Source organism: Triticum dicoccoides, chromosome 7B, assembly GCF_002162155.2.
Source record: "Triticum dicoccoides isolate Atlit2015 ecotype Zavitan chromosome 7B, WEW_v2.0, whole genome shotgun sequence".
Lineage (NCBI taxonomy): Eukaryota > Viridiplantae > Streptophyta > Magnoliopsida > Poales > Poaceae > Triticum > Triticum dicoccoides.
Window position 1 is genome coordinate 749,040,484 of NC_041393.1, and position 21,330 is coordinate 749,061,813.

Here is a 21,330-nt window from a genome sequence, read left to right on the forward strand (position 1 = left end):
ACGTGCTTGGTGATGAGAGGCGCCCCCATCTTTCTCGTTCTTTCTCGTGGGAAAACAGAACCTTAGGCGTTGTTTGGATAGGGCCGGATACATGGTAAACGAGTTTGTAGCCAGATTTTAGCAAAATCGGTTTTGCTAATGAATTTTTGGATAACTAATTTACACAGAAACACGTTTGAGTTGGGAAAGGATAAAACTGGCTTGTACATTTCCTTGTTTGGGTAGGAGGACACCGATTCACTTCCTCCCCCTTCTCTCTCTTACTTTTCCCAATTTTGGCCATTGACGACGACTTCCCAAAGCTTCGACTCCAGTCGCTCCAGCCTGTGATTCCTCTGCCGTCGTTCGTCCTCACCGCCAGACACCGGTGCCCTCCACCCGTCGGGATGGCCTCAACGACTCCGCGCGCGGAGGCTTCCCCTGGTCGCCTAGGCCGACTCTGGTCGTCCCCGTACAGGCTCTGCTCGGCAAGATCTGCTCCTCGAGCTCATCCCGTAGGTCCGCCGCCCCTGGGCGACCTCCCTCATCGGCCTTGCACAGGCTTTGCTCGGGGAGAGGTTCTTCTCGAGCTCATCCCAAATGTACGCCGCCCCTTGATGCTGGCCGTCCAGCAGCGTCCGTACATGCAAGTTCAGATCTCAAAAGAGTGCTCGACGCCGTCCACCCTGACAGCGGCCATGTCGGGGCTGGAGGTCAAGCGTGAGGACGATGATTCGGCGGAGCAGGTAAACATTTCATCTTTGTTTGCATTTCAAGGTCGAATTATTTGAGCTGGGAGCTTGAACAATTCATATGATGATTCTACTTGTGCTAATAAGAAATGCCATTCTACTTGCCAAGAGGAAAAAATTCATAGTTTACAGGGCTTAACAATTAGCTACATGGTAAAGTCGTTGATTTAATTCTTTCCCATAAAAGGGACGAAGTGATAATGTGATGAGTGGTTTGACACAGCCTTGGCTCATAGAGACAAAGGAGTGGCAAGTTGACAATGCAGAGGATAATGATGGTTGCTGGTCCATACAGATTCCTCATGCCACATGTGAAGGTTTTCTGGTAATCTCTTGAATGTGCTTATTTTTTGTTGTTGAATGCATAACCTTCATCTGCATTGGCTCTTTTCACAAATATATCAGTTTCAGTTCTTCATCAACTTCATTCTCTAGTCTGCAATGGCCATTTTTCTTATGGAATGACAAATTTATTGCACACAGTTGTACATAAAATATTTTAGCATTACTATCATCTTCTAATACAGAACGGGAAGTTTTGGAACCTATAAATCGATGAAAAATTGGAACAATTATTTTTGTAATGAATCTATAAATAAAATGAAATATGGGTAGAACCTTGCATCACCCAATATTTTTGCTGGGATTTCATTCCTTGGATCTGTTATGCAAACATCACGCAACCCATTTATGGCATCTAAAACAATGTTGAAGTGTCGGCTGATTGGTTCACCAGAATGCTGATATCTATCTTGGATGACACGGTTCCTAACATTGTGACCAATGGTATGTAGAAACATGAGTAGTTGTTCGTCCACTGTCATTCGCTTTGTATCCTTCAGTAAGCCTCTCTCACACAAAACATCTCGCAGCAAGTAGAATATGTGCTTCTCAAGACGAATTTGTTCATAAAATCTAACTGGATGTCCCTCTAGCAACTCTTTTGTTTTCTGGGCACCAGTTAATATGGAGGTGTTACGAGGTGTTTTGAATAACCTTGTGAACAACACATCACGAAACACGGACACTGCAGAAATGTTATTAATAAGAACTTGCTCGGAATCAGAAAATTCATCATCTGGAACATACAAACTGCTCATGTTTCCCTGCACAGTGTACACTATTGATTGTACCATCTCAGAATAATATTTTATAAGATATATAAAATAGTTGGAAATGAACTTTCTCAAACTGAAAGTACAGTTGATTGTTGCAACACAAACTAACAGAAAAAGCAATGGAAATTGTTCTCTAAATATATAAGACGACAATTACTGAAATCAAATAATGGTGTATTACAAAATAACTAAGGATCAAGAATCCAAAGCTTTCGAGTTTCTTCATCCATCTCAATGAAAATGGCGCGTTTGTCACCATCTGTAAATGCTTTTACTGCTTTCAGTTTTGTGCTGGCATCGAGGCTACCCATACTATTTAATACTGACATGCATGATTTAACCGAGTAAGTGTCATTTTGTTCTGCTGTTTTTTTCTTTGCTTCAGCAATGCTGAGTGATGCATCTGCAAGACGATCAATTGCTGTTATGGCATCATCAGCTGTAAGTTTTTGTCCTCTTGTAGTTTCTTTTGATCCACTTCCAGGGAATTTCTTTTTTTCTGGCTCAATGATTGTCGACTTCTTAGTGAACACACCAGGGAAGCCATTGTTTTTCATCAGACTCGATTTCATGTACTTCAACATCCTTATTGAGATCAATTTGAGATGATTTAGTTTTGCATGTACCATCTTTCCCTTTGCTAGATACAGCACCAACTCCAGATGTCGTTGAACTAGCACATATTTGTTGAAGATCTTCCCAACTAGGCCACACCTTTTCTCGATATTCTTGGAGTGACTTATCCTTCTGCAAGTTGTTAATTTTTTATTAATAAATATAATATACCAATTTTATATGAATCCTACTCGCACAAACTTACCTCAATTAGTTCCTCCCAAGTTTCTTCTGAAGCTTTTATCATTTTGTCATCGTCGTCCCAACCAAATCCCGTCAGTTTAAGAAGTCTATCCATGGCAGCATAGCAACTCCTGTAGTACTTATGGCGATTTTTCAATTGTTGTAATTCAAGTTTGTCTACTCTTGAATCATTGAATTGTTCTAAGATATCACGCCATGCTTTCTTTGTGTAACCTGTTTCTTCTTTCCCTCCGTGTAAAGTTTGATCTTTCAGTATGGTGAGAAGTATTTTGTCCTCCGAAGATTTCCATACATGCCTCTTTTTATCTGGGTTTTCTTTCCTATTTTTTTGGTCCTTCTGATCATCCATATTTATCTACAAGAAAATAAAAAATTTAAATGAGTTGTACTGCATTCATGATAATAATATTTCAACTACATTCATGTGATCTCTTGGCGTGTATTCTTCTGATTGCAGTAGACAAATGGGGGTCTAGGACTGAGTTAATCTTTACTGTTTTACCCATGACAACAGTTACTACTAATTGTTTGATTTCTACGTGTATTCCTATGTTCTTTTCACAATGCAGGTCGGCAAAGGAACTGATGGCTTGTATTTCAGTGATCTACTGTTGGCTTACCATTTGTATTTATAGAGGTAAGCTGCATGTGCATGTTGAATTTAAATTCGAGGGCCCCCTTATATCCAGGAGTACACGGTTGGCCTACATACTAGACTATGATACATGTGTATACAATTTAGACTACAGCACAAACACACATGAATTTGTAGATCTACAACTTATACATACGAATTTGTTGATCAGGATGATTGATCGATGAACAATACCATGAAATTTGTACATCTACAGCTTATATGAACTAATTTGTTGATCTGGATGATTGATCAATGGACAATGTCATGAAATATGTACATCGACTACAACTTATATTGACAGGATGATTGATCTTACCAGGGTCGTGCAACTTGATTGAAGATGGGAAGATGATGAGAACCGCCTAATGAAGACGCCGCTGAGAACCAGCGCCAGCGTCTCCCAGCCAGCGCCTGTGACTGGAATTGACGGCCAGCTAGTTTAATTAGCGATGAGGCCTGTATATAAGCAATGAAAAAGGCGCGAGGGCGAGCAGCAAAACGCAGAACTGGCGCCAGAAAAGTTGTTGAGAAGCGAGCGGGCGGGAAAAAGTTGTTGCGATCACGCATATAGCAATCGCGTTTGTGGAAAAACGGATAAAGCTCGTTTTTCTATAAGCCCGAAATCTTGGGTTGTACAGTTCCAGGTATCCTATAAACGTGGATTTGTTATAGTAGCCAAACGAGGTTATGTTCGGTTGAACCGTTTTCCTGGTTTATAGAGTACGGATTCTATATATATCTTCTATCCAACCAATGCCTAAAGTCTCCAATGACAGTCCATGACAGATTTGACTGGGCATGCAGATCCCTAAAATACCATAGGTACAGTCTTTCCGTTTCCATCTAGGTTCACCATATATCCCCGTCAGTCTCCATTAGCCTCTTCCACTGAAACATGGATGAAATCAAGAGTGGTAGTCCGGGAGTAGATCCTAACGTCCTTCTTCCAAACCATTCGCAGCCGACCCTTTCTTCCATCAGAAACGGAGCAATTAGCATGTGATCCATTCGAAGTTTTTCATCAACACTTGTGCCCTATCCTCATCCAAATGCATCTCGGACAAAAAGAACGCATGCGGTTCATGCCGCCTCTGGATATCCAAAAGCGAGCGAACTGTCAGAGCCCCAATTAGGCCCCGACAGTTCCAACTAATCAGCTTCATTGTGGTCGCCGTTAACGAGCCGTCCTCTTCCTGATAGGGAACCGGTTGAGCACCATCGGCCACATTAGCTCTACTAGGAACAGCGTCCATGTCTTTCACAGTTTCAGAACACTCATAAGTTGGAGCAGCAATCATGGCGTCAGAACACCTTGCAGGCAGAGACCTGCGATGCGATCTGACACCTCCGGCTACTCCACCGCCGCCAGGACCCCAAGGCCGGGCGGACGGACCAGCCGTCCCCTTATTCAGCCCGAGGGTTGGCACGAGGAGACCGCCGGGGATCATGTGCCGAACAGGTAGGGGGGAGGGGAACCCAACGACGCAGGGCCGCCGGACTGGAGTAATGCAAACCCTAGTCGCCATGGCAACGGGTATCGATGATGTACTAGGGCATCTCAGTTCAGAAAGGAGTAACGCATCACCCTAGATCTGAAGATGCTGTTGGAGATGCTCTTAGAGCAGAATCCTTCAGCAACATACGCGGCACGTCCAATCCACGCAATCAATCAGCCCAAGGACTCGATGAGAAAAACTCCACGCCGGCTGTGCGACGTACAGGAGGAAAGAACCCTAGAGGAGGAGAGTTGAGGACGACACCCTGCCGCAAAGGACAGGGATCAGGGGCCGGAAGAAACAGCGGTGGCGACGCCGCCGGCCGCTGACCTAGGTCGCCTCGCGATCGCGAGTCGCGAGAGCTCTTTCCGTTTGGTGAAAACACACTGCAAGATAATCGATTCGTTCCCCGCACGATGATTAGTACCACCTTGCTGGACGACCAGCAGTAGCACCAGCTGATATACCTAGCACTCGTCCCTCGCTATGGCCGAGCGTGGCAGCGCGCGTTTGTGACTCCAGCTATGTGGGTGGAGGGCTAAAGAGTTGGTGGTGTGGGGTTGTGTGGGCTAGAAGCCCGTGGCAAAAGGAAGGGCCTGCCCTCCCTCTCCTCATTGGCCTAGGCGTAGAGGATGCCAGAGCTCATCGGGAAAGTAGATGGCTCCATTTCGGTCATGTCCTCGAAGAGAGTGATGGGGCGGTCATGTGCGTTCTCCATGCGCTCGTGTGGATTGGGTCATGGCTGGTGATGCGGTGGCGCTCGTTGGTGTTGGGAAAGGTAAGCAGCAACGGCTTGATGACGAGACGGCGAATGTCAGAGAGCCACAGTGGGTGTTGATGGCGTCGCGGATGAAAACAGAGGGGTGGTGCATGGCCACCTTCAGGAGGACGTAGGAGAGGTTTGGAACCTCACGCACGAGGTACTTGGAGGCGGTGGTGCGGCGGGGCCCATGTCGGAGGAAAATATTGATCACACAAACAAGCAAGGTTTCATATCCAGTTATAAATTGATCACCGTGCACGCACGCACACGGATGCCTACATGTTCTGAATGTTTCTGACAACAATGGTTGCAGAATGTGTGGCCTTAATGTTTACATACAGAAGCAACCAACTCGATTTCCATGTTTCAGCCTTGTGTGTAACCTTTTTTTTTTACTAGGTATGATTATATCAAAAGCTTGACTTGTTATGAAAAGCTACATATATTCACCTGCATGACCATCAGGTTTGGCAACCAGGTAGGAGGTAGCTGCTAAACATGCAGACTGCAATCGGGGCTCCAATTCAAATACCAATGATGCGCAAGTTCAGAGCTGCCAAAACCGACAGAAAAAGACGCAGTGATAGGAACTGTAAGGGCGGCTGCACATCCGTGTTGAACGAACAAATGTAAAACGAAGCATTTCAAACTAACGGCCAAAGTGGTTTTGCACTGTGTGACCGGAGGATGGATTTGATGTCCGGGAAGTGTCATCTTCAGAAGAGCAGGCCGAAACCTCAACTTGCAAGACTGGTAGGAGTAGCTTGAAGAGCACAACTGTGAACATACAGACAGACACAGTAAGCCTCCATCTTGATGAATCTCACTGATTTCATTACAAAGTAGGATTACAGTTCTATTACAGGCTCATGAACATATTCAGTTTCAACCATTCATAACCGGGGGACCTGACGCCTCCTCCGCTCTGTACCCGGTCACCACCAAGGCCGCGCCACTGTAACGAGTTGCTACTTGCTAGCTGAAGATGAAGACGCCGAGGATGATGATTCTCTTTCGAAGGAAGCTCCGGTATATATATCCATGACTGAAGAAATGATTATCTTGGGTAGAGCGGTATATATTCTTACACAAAAAAAAAATTATACCTTCTCCACAGTACAGGTGCCTTCAGCGAGACAAGAAATATTTCACACTTCAGTGAAACAGATTGAGGTGGTCCTTGAGAATGAGAAGTAGCATTAAGAGCTGCAGCCTGTTGTGTGCCTGAAATTTCTGAAATTGTATTCAAGCACATGAACAAATCAACTCTCAGTGGAAAATATGTATTGATTCTGATATGCTACAGATCAAATCATCGGATATTGGGTCACAATATGTGAAGAAAATCATATATAGAGGGCAATTTTTTTACGTAATATGTTTCCAACTCGATGAATCACACTGATTCTTTTACCAATCAGGATTACAAATTTTATTATAGGACCATGAAAATTGCCAACGCAACCATTTATAGCAAAGAAGAGTATGCTCGTATTGATTGACAAACCAAAACTGTACAGAAAAAGACACACTATAAGAAAAGGGTTGCTGTAACTTACTGTAGCAGCCAGTGTTGGGTCTTTACAAGATTCAGGTTGTCCCTTCAGAAGTAGCATCAAGATATGCAACCTGCTGTGTACCAAATAAAACATCAGAAACGTATCCAACACTACACTGAGAAAATATCACCTAAAGTGGAAAAATATATATTGCAACCTGCTGTGTACCTAGAAACTTCTGAAATCATATCGCACCACATGAAAAAAAACACAAAAAGTGAAAAATATATACTTACTCTGATATACTACAGAATAATCAGATAGCGAGTTCTGGAAGGAAAACAAACACAAAAGACAATTGTTAACATACAAACATAACTATAGATAGGGGTTTATTCAGAATCATCCATCTCAGTATCTGAACTTGAAGGAATAGACAGGTACACAATGGGGAGACAATTGAACTTGGTTATTATTAATTTACAAACGTTAACAAATGTTTGGAGAATTGGACAGATGAGTGTTTCATAACAGATGACAATGTATGGGCAGCTCCTTGCGCAAGTATATGACCCAACGCGACAGCTGGTGAATAACTACTCTGTCTCCACTACTCCTACCGACGATCCTGTGGCTCTTGCTTGACCGATACAAGTGAAATCCTCAGGCAGTTTGAACAGGGGCTGGTCTCCTACAAATTCACCCCGGAGAGCCTGTCCAAGGGAGTATCCCAGAGCTCGAGCAACCGGAACAGCAACTGCATTGCCAACCTGAATGTATCTGAATAAAACATGCACAGCACAAGCAAATCAGCTTCATATAACAGTTGGAACAGAGAAGAGATTCGGAGCTACTTCTGTTTTAGTACACCAGTGGCCAATATCGAGTTGATCAACTTACTTCTCTTTTACAGGCCCAAAGAGCCTATAATAGTCTGGAAAGCCTTGGAGCCTTGCGTTTTCTCGAACAGTCAGAACACGGTGCTGGGTGGGATGCAAAATAGCCTGCTAAAATTCCATCCGAGCTCCGTCATGATAGAAGGCAATCAGTGAGTTATAAATTCATAGAAAGTGCAGGAATTGGCAGATAGCTTACCTGGTTGTGAGGCTCGGCTCTTGTGACAACAGTTGGAACAGTTTCATCCCACCACAAGCGTCTGAATGGTCTGCGAAGCAATATGACAAGCATTATCGATGCATGTTTTACTGATAAAACGAACGGATAATCAGTATACATACTTTGATGACTTCCCCTTGATGAAAGACATGGCATAATCAGGCACCTAGCAGAGAAGCAAGGATGGTTACTACATGTGGAATATAATTACATTATAGCTGATAAAATTACTCCACAACAGATTGAAGTACCAAAGGTTTCCCAGAAGACACGAGTGCTCGAGGAATATCTGGATTAAACTCAACAGTGTTCTTGGCCCCAATTCGGACACCCTTCAAATCACGAAAGTTGGCCCCCTGAAATAAAATAATTTCTAAGAAATTACAGGATAAGTCAAGAAAAGAAACAGCATGACACTAATCAGCATTAATAGCTTGCCTTTTGCACAGGAATCTGCCGCACTCTTTCAAGATCATCATTATTTAATTGTAGTGGCTGATGATCAAACAGTTTACCTTCCTTGGTTGTAGCATCTACAAATGAGTGATCCTTCATGTCTTCAAATAATTAACAGAAAAATATAACTCAGAACGGTAATATAATGAGGAAACCGCGTACAAACATAAAGATAGTGAAAACTAAGGCAAGGTGACATCATTATACCCACCCACATGATTGAAATAGAAAAAAAAACATGACTCTGCTTATGTAAAGACAAAAGGCATAACAACTGAAAAGAAACATCACTAAAAGAGAAAATGCTTGCTGACATTAAGTTTGCACATTCAATAGGTCACACCTTTATTGCTAAGCCGGGTATAGCGTTGGAACTCTGTTTTGGGGTCACTGTCATACTCCATGACATCATTAGGCTGATGATTCTGAACCTGTAGAAAGCAATTTAATTCATACAGACATAAAAAAGTTCAAGCAGTACTCCAGAATTAAATGAACATGGGTGGAAACTGTCAATGCAACCTTGGGTACATCAGATATTGCATCTTCGAGGACGAGAGCTTTTTTCAAGTGTTTATTTGCTGTTTCCTCATAAGCAGCGAGACATCGCTGAGGACAGAACATCATTTTAGTAAGATAAAGTAACAATCATTATAATGTTCGAGAGGAATGATAGTAAATAACATAGTGGCCTGTGATGTATTTTCGTACCGAAAATGCATTTGGGACTAGTCCTCGCTTAATAACATCATGGGTGGGAAGTGGGAACTTCGGAAGAACCTACATTGCCAGATGTAACTTCATATAGCAGCAGCGTCACAAAGTACAAATTAGCATAGAAAGGACACAAACCATGGAAGTAAGAGCTCCCCAGATAAATGCCCGCATCCTAAACTGCGGCAGCCCATAACAACCCGCAACCATCATCCCAAGTCTTGCTTGATAGTTCATAGCAACAAGACGGCTCAATGCATAGCGGCCAAGGAACCCATCTGCAAATTTCAAGATGTCTACAACGTTCTCCATGAGAACATATTTAGGCTGCAGATATTTAACAATATCCATAAAGACAAACAACTGTTTGTTTTTGTCATCCTTCAATGGATCATCGTGCTCTCTGAATCTGTTGAATCCACTAACTCCTTGGCAGGGAGGACCCCCACAAATAACATCCACAGAACCCTTCGGAAAATAACAATTAGATACCACAAGAAAATTAGCACAAATGGAACAAGCAGGGATATAATCTTACAGGCAATGGCAGAATGGAATCCCTATATGCACTCTGAACAAATTCTTTAATACACTCATAGGAACCACTGAAATGCAAACAAGGATGAGGAACCATTGATGAAAAATAAAGAGAAAAATGTAATGAAAAAGATGCCAACCTCAGACCATCAATTGGCTCCCATGTATCTTGACTAGCATCATATTTTTTCCACCGAATCTATTTAAATAATCCTTATCTTTAGACAAAAATCATATACTCATGTCCATGGTAGCAAGCATAGAATAATACAAACAGGAACATAAGTGACTCTGAAATCTAAAGGAATTGCACAGATATGTAATCAAGTCTGCAGTACCTTAAACCATAAGCCATTTTTTCCAGTCTTATTTGGATCGCCATAGCATATATCAACAAGCCTCTCTACCTCAAATACATCCTTTGGTAGAGGTTCGTTTTCATCATTTTCATCATCGTTTGACGCCTGGGCTAGATCAGAGCCCAAAGAATTGCTGCCGTGGATGACATATTTCTTACAGAGTGCATTCCACTGTTGAAGGAGGGATAGGAAATCTTCAGCCTTCTCATTTCTTACCTACAGTTAGAGGCAAAAGGCGTACAAGTCAATATCTCTGGTTGATGAAAAAGGGAATGCAACTCAGTTGCACTTTGCCAATTCTAAGGACTACCTGTGTTGAAGGGTGGTTATGCTTTAGGCTCGCACAAGCATGTGAGTTCATGTCCACAGCCCATTTCTGCACAAGAGAACATTAACATTGTCAATTATAGGGTCAGTTACAGCGCTACCACATACAAATCAGAAAACATACAGTTTCTAGTTTTATGCCAGCCAATTCTGCACCAAGGCAGAGCCCTGTTGACATAGCCCCACACCCTGAATATAGATCGAGCAAACTGTATGTCACAAGGTCAGCCACTGGTTTCTCCTCTTCACAAGATATATCTGAAGTTGTATCACTGTCTGCTGCACCATCATTTTCTACAACAAAATAACTCATCAAAAATCATGACAAGAAATATCATGGTATGCAATGTTGATGAATACATTTTTCAGTTTGCCAGATGTACTTCTGAGATGTATTAAAATCTGTAGAGATCTACCAATTTAGTATAAGTTCAGGATAACAGCTATACACTAGCCAAATCTACCGTGTTTTTTAATTTAAATAAGTTGCTTACAGGCATCACCGAGCAAGACATGTGAAGATAGCAACGGAAATAAAATACATCTATAAATTATTACCTGCTGGCATATTGGCAAATGTGGAACATGGCACCGAGTAGGACATGTCATAATAGTAATCAGAATTTGATATTAACCGGTCTTTTGCCTGTGGTATCTCCTGTAGTTGTTTGACAAAACAGAAATATAAAAGATCAACACAAACCTGACAAGTAGTATGTAATAAGCCCACTTTAACTTGAAAAAGGGCAGCCCGGTGCATGTAGCTCCTGCTTGCGCAGGGTCGGGGAAGGGTCCGACCACTTTGGGTCTATAGTACGCAGCCTTTCCCTACATTTCTATAAGAGGCTGTTTCCAGGACTTGAACCCGTGACCTCATGGTCACAAGGCAGCAACTTTACCACTGCGCCAAGGCTCCCCTTTAACTTGAAAGATAGAACAAATCACTTACATTTGGGGCTACATAAATTATGTTCAGTTTACAAATTATTGACTCAATCATGTTGTCATTCTTTTCCTCTGAAAGGAAAACACGCCTATCATTATGTTGATGATCATGGACCTTAAGCAGCTTCGGTGAGATGACCTGCAAGTTAAACTGATGAACTCAGTGCGTGCGTGCGTGCGTGCGTGTAGTACGACTGTCAGTTGGTACGTTCTGCGGCTTTATATTTCTGAAACAACGCATTATTTTTATCCTGTTAATTCACTCCAAGGAAAGAAAAGCCAGAAATTCAGGATAAAAATGTTGTGCCCATTTGAAAATGCAGCAGCTAAAAGAAAGGTTAAAAATGTTATGCAAGTTGCATTCTAATGTGCAATGCATTTATCTTAGACACGTGCTAAATTGCCTTTACAAAAAGAAAACACCTTCACAATAACATACCGTCTCCTCCGCACGGAAAAACCAACGGCATGTGAAGTATGATCTGTCATCTCTACCTTGAAAAAACTCTGTAATACGGCCAATGTAACTCTCTTCAGAGGGACCAGCCTGCAGCCACTCAAAATAATAGCATAATTAGCAAACTTGGTTAAAATAGAGCCTATCAACAAAACAAATGCAGAGAAAGGGAAATAGCATATTCTGAACTATACCCTTCATCCAGACAAAAAAAAATCTACAAGTACCCAAGACATTTCTTAAAATTCTAGGTAAAACATATCAGATTCACACATAATATGGAAGAGTGTTGAATGTGTGAACGTTAACAGCATGCCAGAAACAGAAAGCAGCGCCACTTTCAACAGTTTGCGTGACAAAAAACGGCAACATGTGCTGCTGTGTTAATCATCTACATATGTTTTTACTTGCATCATTGGACATTATTTAATTAGTATATATGCAAATAGTACAGTACATCCAAACTAAATGTTTGGCAGTTAACAACATCGGCATGCTAGAAACAAGAAGGAGCAGAGCATTTCATCAGTTAGCAACTTAGCACAACAGAAATAAGGGTGGTCGGTCGATTTTCGATTAATAAGCAATAGTGCAACTAAATATGGCATACGAACTAAGCAATCGGTCATTCTTCGAGCGCGGTAACAATTAATGGTTGACCTTGATGAAGGCATCGTCATTGAGATTGAAGATTTCGCCGTCCACAGAAGCAGAAGTGTAGTGGCATCGGGCGCTGATCTGCTCCCCCTTACCAATCTGCATAGCTGCTGCACATATGGAAGGGAATTCAGTTCAGGTTTACATATAACATTTTAAAAACAGGCAGCGCAAATGAATGATCCCCCTTTTATTGCGACAGGGTGAACAGAGCAAATGATCAGAATCACAGATTTGCGGAGATGCATACTGCCTGGCGCACGAGTGATCAGAACCCCCAGGGCCTGGCCGGCGCCTTGCCGCTTGTTTCGCCGGGAGCCTTCCCCGCGGCACCCCGCCGGCGCTTGCCGAGCCCATGCGCGTCCGCGTCGTCGGCGTCCTGTCTGTAGCGCAGCGGCTTGGAGGTGGCGCGCCTGGGCCTGGAGGAGGCCGGAGCGGCGGCGGAGGGCGCGAGGTGGGGCATGGCAGAGGAAAGGAGGGATCGATCGGGGGCAGGGGGAGGGGGACTAGCTAGGGTTTTTGCAGGGTTGAACTGAAGGGGGAGAAGGACGACGGGGTGGGTGGGCTTGGCTGCTGCTGCTTTTGCCGGTGGAATGGAAGGGGGAAAAGTGGAACGGGCGGGAAGGGAACGGCCGGAGGGAGGGCTATGCTGCTGCTGGACCCTGCCTTCTTCTTTAGGCACGTTCGACCCCTCTCTCAACCTGGGCATGGTACAACAGCGCCAAGTACCTACCTAGGCATGATATCCCTGGCGCTGCGGCAGCAGAGGCCGCAATGACGTCGAACCGCTTCTTGAAGCCGATTGCGCCCATGTGTGGGCTACCCATTCTCGGTGATGTAGAACGCATTCAGGGTGGTTAGTGCCGCCCAGAGGGTTGTGCCCCGTCACCGTGATGCTCACCTCCTCGTCCTTGCACGTGTCCACCAGCCTCCGCATCTCAGTCATCAGTAACTCCTAGCTTTCCCTCCTTCAAGAGGTACCACACTCACTAGAACACATCAAGTACGATAATAAATACTCCCTCTGTAAACTAATATAAGAGTGTTTAGATCACTATTTTAGTGATCTAAACGCTCTTATATTAATTTACGGAGGGAGTACAAAGAATCTGTAATCCAAATATAAATATATATGTCTTGTAAATAGCAATGACAAGAGGATAAAGCATATGTTTAAATTCTAAGACACTAACATACTTATGCTCCAACTCAAATACTCATTGGATGAGACACACAAGAAATACTTCGTCTAGATATAAAAACAAAAACGAGCATTGTTTCTGGACAGGACCAACAATATTCCTCTACCTTTCCTTCAATTTTTAGATTCTGAATTAAATTCTCGGTCTGGAATTAGAAGCCATATATTCAAAAATCCTGAGCTTAATAATATGCACCTTTAACTTGACGTCCGTTCCTCCATCATTACACTTGTTCATCAGTACGTAAGAGTTTATTACCTCCATTAAATTGAATGCAACAAACCTTGTGGCACAAAGGTCTCTAAATTAGAATGCTGAATAAGTCCATGCATGAAAGTATTGTCCTAAGACATTGGCACTGAATAATCATGAGTAGAAGCAAGGGAGAGAGATGTAGGCCTCTGGCGACTCGCTCGTTCCCCGCAACTCAATCCCGCCCGTGGCGAGTGCGCCCTTCCCCCGCCTCCGGCCTCTACTCTGCTCACGTCTTAGGACGAGGGGTCCCCGTCGAGTGCCTCCTTGCCCTCCCCTCCCCCTCTCATGTGTGGTGGTGCTCTGAGGTGGGCGGACTGCACGGCGGAGGATGACTTGGCGGCAGCTCGGGAAGTGGCGGCGGGCCATTTGCTTTTTCAATACTACGTCAGCGGGGTACTGAACTCAAGACCTGTTGGCTCGGATAGCATATTGAATTCATGCTTCAACCAACTCATCTAAAAGTCTGAACTGTGTGGTATCTGAGCCAAGAGGTCTTGATTTCAAAACCCTGCCAACACAGTATTTAAAAAAAAAGTTTCTACAGCCTACATAAATTGCACGTCTAAGGACTAAATAAGTATAAACGTGAGGGGGGGTATTGAAATATATCGGTATTAGATTTGTTTTGTCCAACGATGCCAATCCTAGGACCTTCTACCATTTTCGTAACGCGCTGCCTCCGGGGAGATTAGTCTTCTCTCCAGGGGATGCGGCACCTGATCTGATAAAAAACTAGATTGGTTCTTTAGATTAATTTACATCCAAATTTAGTCAGATTTCTTTAGCCACCAAATAAACCCTTTGATCCTCAAAAATCCGGTGATCGCGGAGGCGCCGACGTCGCAGATCGATTCGGTCGAGTCGTCCTCCGGCCGCAACACCACAAGCTTCTCTGAGCAGATTGACGAGCCGCACGTGGGCATACAAGCAGCAACCGCGCGGCAGGGCGACACCGATCAGCAACACGCGCAGATCATGGGAGGAATTCCAACTCTTACATGGCTCCCTGCAGGTATGCAGAAAACGACATGAGGCTACTAGCTGCACTCTCCGCTATCACGTGACTCATGTGATAAGCAATCCAAACAATTCAAAAATAAAGCTGCACTCTCCAACATACTCTATAAGTTACATGTGGCCTACCCCAGACCCGCGCAGGTGCACGACTCTGATCACGGGAGGGCCGATTTTCAAACTCGCCGATTCCAGCACCTCGTGCGATGTGACACACCAAATCTTCGCCGAGCCGAGCTACACCATACTCTGCATCGAGCTATGCCGATCTGTGCCTGCACCTGCATTTGCAACAACAGCTCTATATCTAGCCAAAGCATCGATCAGGCGGCACGACATCAAGCTGTACCACTACATTACGCTCAGAAAAAAATTGTTCGTCGAGCACATCATCCAGAAGCGACATCAATGTGCATCGTCCACATGCCAGATCGGTGTGGAAGGAGATGCAATTCTTCATCGACTTCTCTGGCACCACACGACAACGAAAGGGACACCTTCATGCGACGCATCATCGTCGACGCGCCACTGCAACACCATTGCCGACACTTCATCGCCAAGGTCTACATCAATGTGGTTTTCACCAACAACCTCGTGAACATACCGCCGCCGCCTCTACAACCTTGTCTACAAGGGGACACCCGTCCTCTGACAGTAGTACTGCAAGACGCACATGAAACCGACAACGGCATTGACCGCGTCCAACGACTAAGCCTGCATCTACACACAGGCATCACTTTTGCGAAAGCCACTACAACTGCGCACATGGTCCTGGCAAAACTGTTGCATGCTGGGTGGGCTTCTTTCAGTCTTGGCACAAAATTGTGGTCTCACCTACAACCGCGTCCTCTGACTTCCACAAGACGCCCGGAGCGATACCTCTCAAGGTGCAAATTGTCGCCCCCAACGGTACCTCTTCATGTGCAAAATGTCGACCACACAATTGCAGCTCTGTCATACACATTGCACATTTTTTTGTACATCCGGCTCTGTGCGGCTTCATCATCCACAACGACTACATCATCGACCGTGGCTATATCATGATTGGCTACCTCAACATCGACATACATGGTTACGTCTACAGTTACTCATCAGCGACAACTCCAGGCGCAAAGTCTGCGTCGTCACTAGCGTCCACGCCTCTCCCGCTGTGACTACGGGAGGAAACAGAGGAGAGAAGAGGAAGGCACCAGAAGGGGACGTAGTCACCGCACTAGGTGCCGGCCCATGAGAGATGCAGTTGATGATGGCGCAACTGAGAAGACGGCAAAAGGGTTAGACTTCTAATTCAGTCATATCCGCTTCACTCCTGCTGCGACTAAGGTGGAATGCTAGAAGTATAGTTGTGTAGAGATAAGGAGTAGAGATATATAATAGTTTAAATATACTATGACTTGTCTTGTACTCCAAGTCTCACCCCACCATGTACTCTATATATACCCCTATGAGGGACATATTGATATAACACAAAACATTAGCCATCCTACAATTTTTACACCCTTGTCTTCCTCATCTCAAGCCTCCTCACCCCGAATCCCCTTCTCCCTCATGTATGCCTCACTTGAGGCTCGTAACGGAACTATTTACCGTGAGCAGATAAAACTATCACTCAACCGCACATATATATCCTGTATAGAGTGCTGTTAAAAAACACTTCACATAAAAAATAACTGAAAAATAATTATATAATTATCATCATTAGAAATCAATCAATATATGAATAAATGGCGAATAAAGGCAAAACTCCTACCGAATGTTGAAAAATGAAAAGGAATATATTTATCATGTGAACTAGTGTTAATAAGCAACAAAAAATTTGATGATTCCAAATATAAAGAACGAATGTATTATCACCTACCGCATCTTATCCTTCTCTATTCAAAGAAGTCAAAACTTTTAATTATTTACTTCCATATTGTATCCTTTGGTAACTAATCGCTCAAACTAGTTCTGTATTGATGTTCTGTTGGCAACTTCGTTGTCCGCACGGGAAACCCTAGAGCGAAAGGCAAACATCTCCTCATATTGACGCGCTTTTACCTATCAACAAGTAACACACACAGTTATTTCAAAGGTATAACTGGAAAGACCTTCAAATTCAAGCTGCTCACTATTAAACACAATAATTCCTTCTTCATTAACGAACATACAAAATAAGGACAAAAGAAGATGGACATACAAAATAAGTATTATAAAAATACATATACCTCCAAACGGCCTCCTTTTTCTTTCTCACCCTGAATGAAGAGAGAAAAGGAGGAGAGCTTTTGAGTGATCGAGCATGAAGCTTAGTACATCGAGAATAATTCAAGAATTACCTGGTCTTGGAGCGTGGGAACGGCATGATGAACCAAGTACTGCGCATCTACGACACCGATCTGCTCTTCGGGATCCTGCCAAGTTTATTCAGATGAGTAAAGGTGCAAAAAGTTATTAATAAAGACATACTATATGTATCCAAATGCTGCTCAAATAATCTGACTATGCTTACATCGACGCATCTCCAGAAATTGGAGTCAAGACCCCATGCATGGACAAAGTCATTCTGCAGTCAAATCCACTCGATCTTCATTTCAGATCAGATGAGTGAAAAATGTCAATGGTAGGAATAACATATTTTCTTGACAAGTTCACCTGGATCATATGCCACACGCATCTCCAAGCATCCCTGGAGAAGACCGGCGCCATCACCTCCACGAACCTGCATCCATAATATACACATACTTCTTAATTAATCCCATCCAATCCTACCGATCGATGATCACAAACAAAATCTTCATTTTTGAAAAGAGAAATTGCAAACCAAAATGCCTCCGGAGTGAAGAATTCAGTTCACTAACTAGAATTACCCGCTGCACGGGCGCTTGTGCACGTTTGAGCAATGCTCCCCTCCTGCATCTGTCCTGTTTATGACATGATAGAGACAACAACCCAAATTCAGACTGTGCTAACATGTTGCCTGGAAATGTACTATGCATCATCATGGAAGGCATGCTTACTTGTGCATCTCGCTGCCGTTTTTCCTGGCGGTGATATAGTAAGTCGGTGCCGGCCCCTTGGTCGTGTCCAGCCCTGGCTGCGAGATCTCCAGCCCATGCCTCCTGACGATGTCTAGGTACCTGCAACCAATGCATCCACAACTCGCCTGTTGATCATCATCCACAATGTATATTCAGAGTTCAGAGAAAAGCATATAGCTAGAGGAACACACGGTTCCGCAGCAAAGTTGTCGACGCCGAGGTCCTCGTCCCACACGAACACGTAGTCATAGGGCGCCACAATGCTCGGATGCAGGAACCTCTTAGCGAACCACCTTGATTGTTGTTATTTTCAGGAAAAAACCTGAAGATTGTCAGTGCACCTGTTTTCACTTAGGACTGAAATTAGGAAAGTTTTGACAGACAGTTAGTTATTTTACCATTTGGTCTGCTTCCTGGCGCTGACATGAGCGACCTTCTTCGACCACTCAAACTCTTGGTCCCACTCTGTTGTGCGTCCATCGTAGTGGAACAGCACGATGTCGAAGTTGTCAGAGAACTGCACTTCTCATTTGATGATCATGGTCAGACAACTGATGACCATGGCATTGGCAAAAAAAAAGAAAAAAAAAAGAACTGATGACCACGGAGTCGTACATCTGAAAATCTAGTGCTAGTTCTTGTTACCTTGTGGACAGTTGCGTTGACATTGGCTCTCTCGCCATACCCGACCGCGAGGGCGAGGAGGTACTTGCGGGCCAGGCTGTCCTGCGCATCGCATGATCAAACCATGATGTTTTAAGAAGAAATGAAACATGATCCCTTCAGGCGGAGTGAAGGGTGAAGTGCAGTCAATGTCATGCATGAATTCATTCAGATTCAGAGAAGGAACTAAACAAGCAAGAAAGACCTGTGTTGGGGATCCCCAGAGCCGGCGCAGGTGAAGATCGGACTCCGAGACCACAATCCCCGGCGGCAGCCGCCTCTCCGCCCCTTCTTCTTCAGGGTTTCTTGCTGTTGTAACCTCTACACTCTAAAAACCATCGGTTGACCAAGAGACCAGGCATTTAGCTGGGACGAAATACAACCGGATCATTCAGAAAGTTCAGAAATGCAATGTACCGGGTCTGAACGCGCTGCATTTGGGGTGCTGGAGCTGCTGTTCCTCAACGGCGCTCCCAATAATCTGCCCAGCATGGTGCTGTGACTGAAGCAGCTGCTCCAAGGGAGTATGCCACACTGAAGCTGCACGCATAGTCCGTTCAGAGCTAGTTAATGATGGCAAAGCAGTAAAGTAGCCGTTAAAGAGCTAGTAATGCTTTTGTTTACCTTTGGTGTGATGTCCACAGGAAAGGAAACGCCGATGAAGAACCCGACCGCCGCTGCGAACAACATCGTTAGAATCGGGCTTGCTTTCATTTTCATCCTGGGTAGCGAACCAAGATACAGGAAAGAACACGAAAGAACCTGATTTGATTTGTAGGGAGTGTGGAGAAGAAGACTTGATTTGTTTAGGGGAATCGAGGAGAAGACTTTAATTAACATCGAGCCTGAGCATGCATTGAGATTTGATCCTTGAGAGGGGTAAGTTTGACTTCTAGTTCTACACTGACGCAAGTGCTTACTAGTACTACACTGACACATGACTCTGTTTCCGTTACTAGCTTTGTTTCGTTCGAGCAACGGAAATGTGGGCGCGTGCCCCATGACTCTGAAGAACTCTTCCACCCAACTAAAACGACACATTTTATAATTGGATGGAATGAAGGAATCAAGAAGTTTGCTGGAGGAGATCTATCAACGTGGCATTTGGTTTGAGGGCTACCAAGAGTTTATAGGGGTTATCTGCAACAACAGAGTTATTAGGATTGCAATGGTTTTGGCTTAGTTAGAACAATTACAATAGCTCCGCTAACAATTAAACATCCCATGAAAACCATTTTATTGGATGATCGTATAATTTACGGGAAGTTGTCTGACCCCTAGTTTTGTCGGTTCCATAAATATCTTTCCCTAAAATCTTTCTCTTTATTTTCCATTTAAAAGCCTAGCTAATAGCCTACGGCCTGTAAGTCGATCAGTGACATGTGCAGCACGGTGGCGCATGTCGGCATGCCGGCGAAAATCGGTGTAGCGATGGTTGATGATGTTGGTGCTGGCACGGTGGCGGTGGTCGGCGATGCTGGTGTTAGCGCGGTGGTGTGTCATCCACTAGTGCAGAATCGGGCTTTAGTCCCGGTTCGTAAGAACCTTTAGTCCCGGTTCTGTAACTGGCACTAAAGGGTGGGGATTAAAGGTCCCCCTTAAGTCCCGGTTCAACACAACCTGGGACCAAAGGCCCACCGCGTGGCATGAGCCCACGCCGGAGGCTGGGAGACCTTTACTCGCGGTTGTTAACAAGCATTTTTTTTATTTTTGTTTTATTTTTTGAAATAAAAATTGATTTTTTTTTCTGATTTTCAAATTTATGAATTATTTGACGAATTAATCTCACCCCTGATCAGTGCTCAAGTGTGGAGCACTCATTCCAAATCATCTAACTTCCCGGCCAGTCACCCATCCTCTCACTACTCCAGCCTGAGCACGGTTAACTTTCGAGTTCTATTCCCCTAATTTCCAAGTCTGCACTTGTTATTTTCCTGACAATAGTAAGCTGTCAATTCTATTAACCCTCAGGAGTTTAGCTTGAGCAGAAAGTCACACGTTACACCGTTTGAGTTTGAAACTATTATTCTAAAAAACAATAATTATTTAGTAACACTAATATTTCCTGAATAAGTAATTTGACCATAGTTTGACTACAGTTTGATCAGATTTGACCAAAATTCAAAAAAACTAAAATAATTATTAAGTAACACTAATATTTCTTGAATAAGTAGATTGATCATAGTTTGACCATGTTTAACCAAAATTCAAAAAAACTGAAATTTGAGCATAACTTTTTTTCCTTTCAGAATTTAAGTATTCTAAAAATTTGCATAACGGCCTATGGCCGTCGAAATCGGATGCGGATTTTCGTGCTGAACATTTTAATATATTATACGTTTTTTTCCGACATCGTACTCAAAAGATATAATCGTTTTACTTTTTCATAACACTTTTTTTTGCAAAACATGTCGAAATTTATGTTTTTAAATTTCCCTAACTAGTAGATGTAGTAACATAACTACATCTCGAAGGATTTTTATTTTTGAGGTTCTTATCATTTTCTTTTGTTTTTTCTTCAAAACTGAAAAGGCGATTTGGGGCG

General features: G+C 43.6%; 2 protein-coding genes across 2 annotated transcripts; both read right to left on the reverse strand.

The window, feature by feature from the left end:
- Window positions 1-2,037: 2,037 nt before the first annotated feature.
- On the reverse strand, window positions 2,038-13,094 carry LOC119339671 (DNA (cytosine-5)-methyltransferase 1-like). Its single transcript, XM_037611642.1, has 27 exons — window positions 12,932-13,094; window positions 12,635-12,741; window positions 11,957-12,064; window positions 11,522-11,656; window positions 11,131-11,230; window positions 10,697-10,866; window positions 10,556-10,621; window positions 10,225-10,461; window positions 10,027-10,085; window positions 9,888-9,954; window positions 9,488-9,817; window positions 9,347-9,415; window positions 9,158-9,244; window positions 8,979-9,066; window positions 8,618-8,736; window positions 8,431-8,535; window positions 8,302-8,345; window positions 8,159-8,228; window positions 7,964-8,067; window positions 7,684-7,843; window positions 7,360-7,393; window positions 6,685-6,797; window positions 6,015-6,069; window positions 3,622-3,722; window positions 2,670-3,023; window positions 2,476-2,596; window positions 2,038-2,252 (listed from the first exon to the last, which is right to left on the reverse strand). Exons 1-27 carry the CDS (start codon window positions 13,092-13,094, stop codon window positions 2,038-2,040), a joined length of 3,381 nt encoding a protein of 1,126 aa, XP_037467539.1.
- A 3,689-nt stretch (window positions 13,095-16,783) lies between these two features.
- On the reverse strand, window positions 16,784-19,147 carry LOC119339672. Its single transcript, XM_037611643.1, has 11 exons — window positions 19,133-19,147; window positions 18,768-18,848; window positions 18,521-18,639; window positions 18,314-18,415; window positions 18,102-18,221; window positions 17,952-18,005; window positions 17,737-17,803; window positions 17,594-17,647; window positions 17,421-17,495; window positions 17,310-17,339; window positions 16,784-17,142 (listed from the first exon to the last, which is right to left on the reverse strand). The coding sequence occupies exons 1-11, from the start codon at window positions 19,145-19,147 to the stop codon at window positions 17,047-17,049; spliced, it is 813 nt and encodes a 270-aa protein (XP_037467540.1). The 3' UTR covers window positions 16,784-17,046.
- Between the last annotated feature and the right edge of the window lie 2,183 nt (window positions 19,148-21,330).

Coding starts and splice junctions, on each gene's coding strand:
- LOC119339672 (XM_037611643.1), bottom strand. Junction 18,222..18,313: donor GACAACTTTGCTGCGGAACC/GTGTGTTCCTCT, acceptor CATTGGTTGCAG/GTACCTAGACATCGTCAGGA. Junction 18,006..18,101: donor AACGGCAGCGAGATGCACAA/GTAAGCATGCCT, acceptor TGTCATAAACAG/GACAGATGCAGGAGGGGAGC.
- LOC119339671 (XM_037611642.1), bottom strand. CDS start 13,094: ATGCCCCACCTCGCGCCCTCCGCCGCCGCTCCGGCCTCCTCCAGGCCC. Junction 10,867..11,130: donor ATTTGCCAATATGCCAGCAG/GTAATAATTTAT, acceptor ATTTTGTTGTAG/AAAATGATGGTGCAGCAGAC. Junction 9,416..9,487: donor GGGGAGCTCTTACTTCCATG/GTTTGTGTCCTT, acceptor CTGGCAATGTAG/GTTCTTCCGAAGTTCCCACT.